Consider the following 7,590-nt stretch of genomic DNA (forward strand, 5'->3'; position numbering starts at 1 on the left):
TAGCTTACAGAAGCACAAATCTATACTTCAAATCCAAAACCTTGCAAACAGATCAATGGAAGACAATAAACTGATTGTTTCACTACTCTCGCAAACTTTCCAAATCCTATAATTTCTCGTGTGAAAAAAAAAAGATTTAGCCAAATTAGTCACTGTATAATCAAACTTTTACAATTTATAAATATGGTGGTTGTTTTTCGTTGAGTAAACTTGGAGAGAGACATTAAAAGAAGGGTTAAAAATCTTTTTGTCATTAGATTCTACACTATATTTCACTTTGGTCATTAATAAATAATTATACTCAAATTGGTTACTATATTAACCCAAATAATGGTATGTCTATATACTTAACGTTGGGTTATACACCAATTTATTTATTTATTTATTTTTTGGTGATCAAATTAAAATATTATGTAAAATTCAGTGAGCAAAAAAATATTTTTACTGCATAGAAAGAAAAAAACCATCTATGCTCCGTATTAACTATTCAGCCCAAACAAATCAATATATTTGTTTCTGTCACGTGGCGGGAATAGACCGCGGCTGTTTGCAGGAAAAACAGTAGGCCTTCCCACATCTGATTACTTGTTTCCACGCCGTTCCCCTCTCTCTCTCTCTCTTCTCTCTCTCAAAATCGCTTCGCCTACCTCCTCTCTGAGTATTCGGCCGCGCACGACCTCATATCCGCCGTTGCCTCCACCGACGCCCTCTCCGCGCCCTCACCCATTCACGAACCCTCTCTCCCAGTCTCTGATTCATAGATATTAGAGATGGATGCTAAAGCCAGGAACAAGGCATTGTTTCGTGCTAGATTGAATGCCCAGAAGAAGGAAAAGCGCATAGACTCTCCTCTTGTACGGTCAGTGCTCACACCTCTTCTTTTCCAATTTTGCTTTTACACACACACACACACACATATTATTATTTGTAACTGGGTACATATTTTTACTTATAAGAACACAAATAAATTTTTTTAGACTAGGGACTTTCAGTTTAATGTAATTTATTATTTAAATTGCATTCTGTAGAACCATTTTCGTAAATTTTGTTTTCAATTTATGCTTTCGAAACATAAATTGATTATTTTTAGTATTTAAAATTGGGACATCTAATGTGCATTTGTTTAAAATACTTAATTTCATTTTTAAAGTAGTAGTTTTCTAGTTAAAAGAAAAGTTAAGCAGTGTTTATTACTGTTGGTTCTGTCAGAGTCTTGAATGTTTAATTGGTTTCATGTTAGAAAATCATCCTCTGAAATTTTGATCTTGTTTAGCAGTCCCTTTTAACTGTTTACAAATGCATTATTCTGTTCTAGCTAGTAAAATATAATTTGTTAAGTAGTATCTAATTCCTTAGCCATAATTTGAAATGAACCTCACGAGAACTCGTTTTAGATAGAAATGGGAATCAGCTAAGAAGATACGGATTATGGAATGTCAAACAAGCTTACTTTTATCTTTCCTGATTGTGTCTAGGAATTTGTTATGTATACTATCTTTCCTTTACCTTTTATTTGATGTTTTCACTTGTAACTACTTCTGATATCTTGTTTTCTACTGATAAAGCTGATTTATATATTTAAATTGCTAAGACAGAGTTTCTGACTGCTTCATTCTGCCCTTTTGTGTGATACATACAGGTATAATGAATCTGACCAGCCCGTATGCAGGGTTTGTGACATCGCTCTGAAATCTGAATTTCAGTGGGAAGCACATCAAGCATCTCGTAAACATCATGAGGTGATAACGATTCATATAGTACTTTTCTGGTCATAGCATTAAGCAACTAAGAGACCTACAAACATCTTGTAATATGGAAAATCCAAAGTTGATATGAAAGGTCTAAATTTTTTTAAATAATATGAATAGGAGAATGCATCAATTTTTCCTGCTTCTTGACAGTTATAGAAATAACACATTTGTTGTCAATCAAATCATGTATTGTGATGTTGGAGCATTACAATACTGTTGAATTCAATAACACCATTTTAGCTCTTGAAAGGTGGTTTTGTTACCATCTTGAATGGTTCCCTCTATCTTGTTGCTCAGCAGTCTAGGTCTCATCCCATCCCTCTAAATGTAGGCAATGTCAAAATGATCTTGTTCGGTTACATCTTATTTCTCGTATACTAATTTGGCTTGGATAACCCATACATTTAATCTATATTTGGCAGAAAGAGGAAGCATTTCCTTCTGTTAGACTCTCTAGATTTGAACCTGGGATGCCATAAATATAGATGTGTTTCCTTTTTCTTTATCTTTAATTTAGTTATCTGACTGTACTGAAGCGATGTTTCTATCGCAATAGGCAATAAATAATCTCAAAGCTACCGCAGCTGGACTAAACCGAGTCAACAACACAAAAACTGAAGTCCGTCCAGAATTGTCGAAACCTGTGCCTGAACATCCTTCGGAGTTGCATATCCCAAGACCTGAATGCTCTACAGAATTGCCTAGACCTCAAACGTCATCTGGGCTTCCTCCAGATTTTTTTGACAACAATGAGGCACAAAAACGAAATACTGGTGAGAATCTATTTCGTTTATATTACTATTATCACCACCCTATTGCTCAGTTTGATTGCCTGAGGAGTAAGGACTGTATCATCTTGTTTAGAGGATACAAAATTATATAAGGGAGAGACTGTATGTACTTGCCTTTTTGCACGGGTGTAGCTTGCTCTTTCATTTATTGGAACAAAAGGAGGATGGTTCTACTCAACTATGTAGAATTCAGTTGTTGGTTATAATATACTCAATTTACTTCATAATTATTAAATTCTACTTGGGTAGCTTGAAAAAGATTTATGTAGTTAGCCATGGGAAAGAGTAAGAAACTGGGTCAAGGGTGAGTGCATTCAACTTCTTGCTTTCCAGATTAAAAATATAAGTGTAGCACTGCTTATGAATATAGTTATTCCAATATGTGTGCACAATCCAAATCTTTATAATATTTCGTCTTTTTTTTTTGCATGGGTTTTTATCACAAATGGTCCCCGAGGTTGGCAAAATTATCACACCTTTGGCCCTTTGTGTTTTTTTCTGACATTATTGGTCCTCTGTGTTACACCTCACACATCAATTTGGTCCTGCTGTTTAGGTTCTGTCAAAATTTCTGTTAAATTGATGACGTGTCACGTATGTGGTGGCCACATATCCAATGAGATAATGACACGTGGATCTAAATAAAAAATAAATTTTTTAAAAAAAGGTTTAACATTTAAAATCTAAAAAAATTAGAAACTTAAATAAAGAAAATAAAAAATAAAAACTGCAGCAACTCTCCCCCTCCGCCCCTTCCCCTAATTTCCCTTTTGTCTCCCCCTTCTGTCTCTCACCCTCTCTTTTTCTCTAGCCCCACCCGAGAAGGGACGAAATTAACCAAAATTTAAATAAAGAGAGAGAGAGAGAGAGAGAGAGAGAGAGAGAGAGAGAGAGAGAGAGAGAGGGAGAGAGAGGCAAAGAGTGGATCTGAAAGGGGAGGGGTTGGGAAGGGGGGATGCTGACGTGTATTTTTGTTTTTGTTTCAGTTTTAATATTTTTTATTTATAAAAAGACTTAATTTTCTTTTTAAAGAGGATTTTAAGTTTTAAAATATTTAAAATATATCATATATTGTATTTAAAGCCACGTGGCATTATCACATGGTCACATCGGCAATTTAACAGAAATTTTGAAGGAACCTAACAGCATGACCAAATTGATGTGTGAGGTGTAACATAATTAAAGGACCAATAATGTCAGAAAAAAACATAAAGGACCAAAGGTGATAATTTCGCCAATCTCAAGGACCATTTGTGATAAAAACCCCTGTTTGCATTTCTGTTGCTAGGCATATCCTAAGTATGCTTTATTGCTTTCCTTGTTGTGAATACTTTCTTATTGTTGTTGTTTGTTATTTTGACTGCTGTTCTTAACTATGAAGGAGATCCTCTCAGGTAATATAATAAATAATAAGTGATAATTGTATTGATGGAAACAGAGTTTCACAGCACCTGTGTCCTCAGCAAAAATGTAGAAAATATCTGTATAGGATAGCATCTGAAGCTGTACAACTAGTTTTTGAATTCATTGATGGCATTAGTTATATATAGGCAATTACCTATCTCCTTACTTTCAGAATATTTTCTAGCCTTTTAGCTTACCTGCTCTATGTCTTTTAAGTTGTTTGTTTCATGTCCTGTGGTTGGATAAAAACACTCAGTTGAGATTAGGCTTGAACCCCTTGATCTTCTTCTTGTTGGGTTTTATTATTTTGTCTTTTTTTGGGAGGAAGAATATTTATAAGCCCTACATTAGAATTCTCCACCAAAACACACCCACCAGATTAATTCTTAATCACTAGAACTCAAAAAGCATATTTCTCATGCAATTTAGCCCAATAGTTTGTTTTATTAGTTTAACCCCTAACTTGATATGACTAAAGTGCCGATAGGCCTGAGATTTTTAAACTTTTTTTCTCAACTGAAAATTTTTAAGTTGATTTTTTTCTTGGAAAGTTCCAATTAAAACTGCAAATTTTCTCTTGCTTATTGAAAAAACAACTAGATGTGTAAATATATGATTCATGTATGTTCTTGCTCCTCGTTTTCTATTAGTAGAATTGATTTATTTGATAAATAAATTGCTAAAAAAGTACAATTCCCACCGTCAATAGTTTATTGCATCATTAGAAGTATATGAAATTGAAAATGTTAGCACTATAATCTAATTAACCCCAGGGTCATTGAGATGTAACCAAGCTAATAATCAATGATGGTTGAGACTGGAGAAGATATTGGCAATGGGGTTTGAATTGTTATTGGAATTTTGAAATAGTTAAACAAATTTTATTAGTGGAAAAACAGAAAACAAATTGGTGTCCCCCTCATTAAGCCTCTTTCTTCGCTCATAATCAAGTGAATCAAGTGAAGGAAACAAGAAACTCCACTAAAATTTTCACTTCAACAAAAAAAATACCCACAACAATCCTTTTTCAATAGTCCTTTATTTTATGACATTTAGTTAATATCACGCCTTTTCTTTAATGCCATTAGGCCACAAACAAACTGTTCGGCTTTCTTGTTTGATTATACAGTTTTTGGGTTTTATGAATCAATTCTTAAAGTTATGGTTTGTTATGGTTTTGATATGTGCCTTTTCTTACTTGGGTAATTTTCCCTTTTTTTGTTGTTGTAGACAGTAATTAATCTTTCCTTTCGGAAAACCAAATCTTTTGTGTCATATGTAGCTGCCTAGATGAAATTGGATCATTTATTTATATTGTGCTGATATTGGCACAATATGGTGTCATTCTAGAGCTTAATTTTTTGTGGTTTATATTAAAATGATGTAGGTTTGGTCGTATGCACAATACCAGAACAGAAAATCTAAGTAGAGGATTTGAACTCTGCCTGGAAGGCAATTTTTTGGATTTAGTTTTTCAACTGTCAATCCGTTTCTTTTTTTATGTTTTAGTGATATCGATTAGTCTTTCTAACTTTACAATATCGTCTTTGGAATGGACTCTATCACAGTGGTGGAGACTGATTCATACAAAAAGATTGAGACAAGAAAAACTGAGCCTGCCAGGGACCTTACACAGACATCATCACAGATTGCCAGTTCAGAAGCTAAGCAAATAAAGGGAGCTCTTCCTGAGGGCTTCTTTGATAACAAGGAAGCTGATTTATCTGCACGGGGAATAAAGCTTGTTAAGCCAGATGTCAAGTAAGTACACTGTTCTTATTAATAACTCCTGGATTATAATGGTGTAATTGTCTTAAAAGTTCTCTTACTTGTTTTGATTTTTCTAGTCTAGTATGTATTTACTCCCAAAGGTTGTTGGTTCTAAATTCCATTCTAGATATACATAGAAGTTCCAAATTCCAGTAAATATACTTGTTCATGTTAAAAGGATTCTGAAAAGGCTTAAAGAGTTCATAATTTGAATCTTCATACAGTGTAAGTTGGGAAGTTTGTTATTTGAAATTTTTAGTTTTTGCAATATTGTCTTGAATATGCTGGGTCTCTTAGTGTCTTTTAAATTGTCGGGTGCAGTTGTCATCTTTTAATGTCACTTTATTTTATTTTATTTTTCTCCTCTTGAAGTAGGTTTAACATGAACACATTGTGACCTTGAATTTGTGTTTAACTGTTGGGTAGAGATGAGTACAAAGAATTTGAAAAGTTGATCCAAGAGGACTTGAAGGAGGTCGATAATAGGTTGGAAGAAGAAGAGGTGAGCGTTTTTATATCCTTGCACTATTGTTTGTACTCTACATGAGGTTGATTTGCACACAAACTCGTATCATTCTCTTGTCTTTGCAATTGTGACACAGATTGATGCCGCTGAGATGATAGAAGAGGCTGAATCAGTAGAGCAAAGGTGAGTTCAGCAATAAAGGTGCTGTGCTTTGATTTTATACATTCTTTTCTTTTTTGTTACTCTATTTTCCTCACTGTAAACTTTTACCTTCTTCGTTCTCCTTTCTCTCAGGACATATCGGGAGAAAGTAGGATTGTTAAGAAAGAAGAAAATGGAGTTGAAGGCTGCGAGTGCTTCCAAGCGTAGAAGAATTTCGGAGAATGTCAAAAAGGAGCCCAGTCATGATGAGTCATCAAGTGATAGTGACAGTGATGAGAATTTTGCAGTGGATTGGAGAGCTCAACATCTTTGAATGCTCTTGGTCTCCTGTAGGATCTGTTCTTGACAAGTTCAAAACCAGACAATGTAATGTGCCAGTGACTGGCTTTGGAACCTGTAGGTTCTTTGGTGCTAAAATTGGAAGCTTTGCTGAGGTTATGTGCAATTGGGAGTTTGTGAAGGTGAAAGTAAACATGTATACCGAAATCATTTGGGCATCCCCACGATGTTGCATGCATTTAAAAGAAGTGAAAAAAAAAAAAAAAAACCACATTTTCCCGTCGACATACTTATTTACAGCTTCAATTCAATCCATTCATTCTCCATGCTTAATTTGTTGGGAATTTTTTTTGGCCAATAATTTGTTGGGAATTTACAACGCTATTAGTAGATCTCAAGGTTTCTCAATAAAGTCCAAGATGGCAAGATTTCATCAAATTAATTCATGGTTAGTTGTGCCATCAATGAAGATTATATATACCCCACTTCTTAAGTTCAATTTGGCATGAAACCAATTGACAAACACCATCATGATCTGAAGAAAAAAAAGAAGAACGAAATAAGCCATCGACCAAATTCATATGTGAATAAATAGTACAAGACATTCTGAGAGAGGGAAGCTGTTGAACTTGTTTTCCTTTTCATGGGTACTCTATGAATCTATTGATAAGAAAAAGTAATAGCACAAAGAAACAACCAATGAATTAGGATTAAGTGGTCAACCAATGAATTAGGATTAAGTGGTCATAGAATGCCAAAGCCAGTTACATTAAATAGAATGCCAAAGCCAGTTACACCAATGTGAATCCAAAAATGTGTTCAACCAAATGCGACACAAAAGGCATAGAGCCCACTACAATCATTAAACTCACGAAAGGCATAAGGCCCACATAACGACATGAAGCCACATAAAGGCAAAAGCCAACAAAATACAACACATACTTAGGAAACCGTAAGACAAAGAACA

General features: G+C 34.5%; 1 protein-coding gene across 1 annotated transcript; it reads left to right on the forward strand.

Annotated features, from left to right (window-relative positions):
* The first annotated feature begins 576 nt into the window (after window positions 1-576).
* LOC103330772 (zinc ion binding protein) lies at window positions 577-6,908 on the forward strand. Its single transcript, XM_008233381.3, has 7 exons — window positions 577-859; window positions 1,640-1,739; window positions 2,308-2,524; window positions 5,515-5,707; window positions 6,143-6,218; window positions 6,319-6,365; window positions 6,477-6,908. The coding sequence occupies exons 1-7, from the start codon at window positions 771-773 to the stop codon at window positions 6,655-6,657; spliced, it is 903 nt and encodes a 300-aa protein (XP_008231603.2). The 5' UTR covers window positions 577-770; the 3' UTR covers window positions 6,658-6,908.
* Window positions 6,909-7,590: the final 682 nt, after the last annotated feature.

The sequence above is a fragment of the Prunus mume genome, linkage group LG5, assembly GCF_029339155.1.
Source record: "Prunus mume cultivar Tortuosa linkage group LG5, ASM2933915v1, whole genome shotgun sequence".
Classification (NCBI taxonomy): Eukaryota; Viridiplantae; Streptophyta; class Magnoliopsida; order Rosales; family Rosaceae; genus Prunus; species Prunus mume.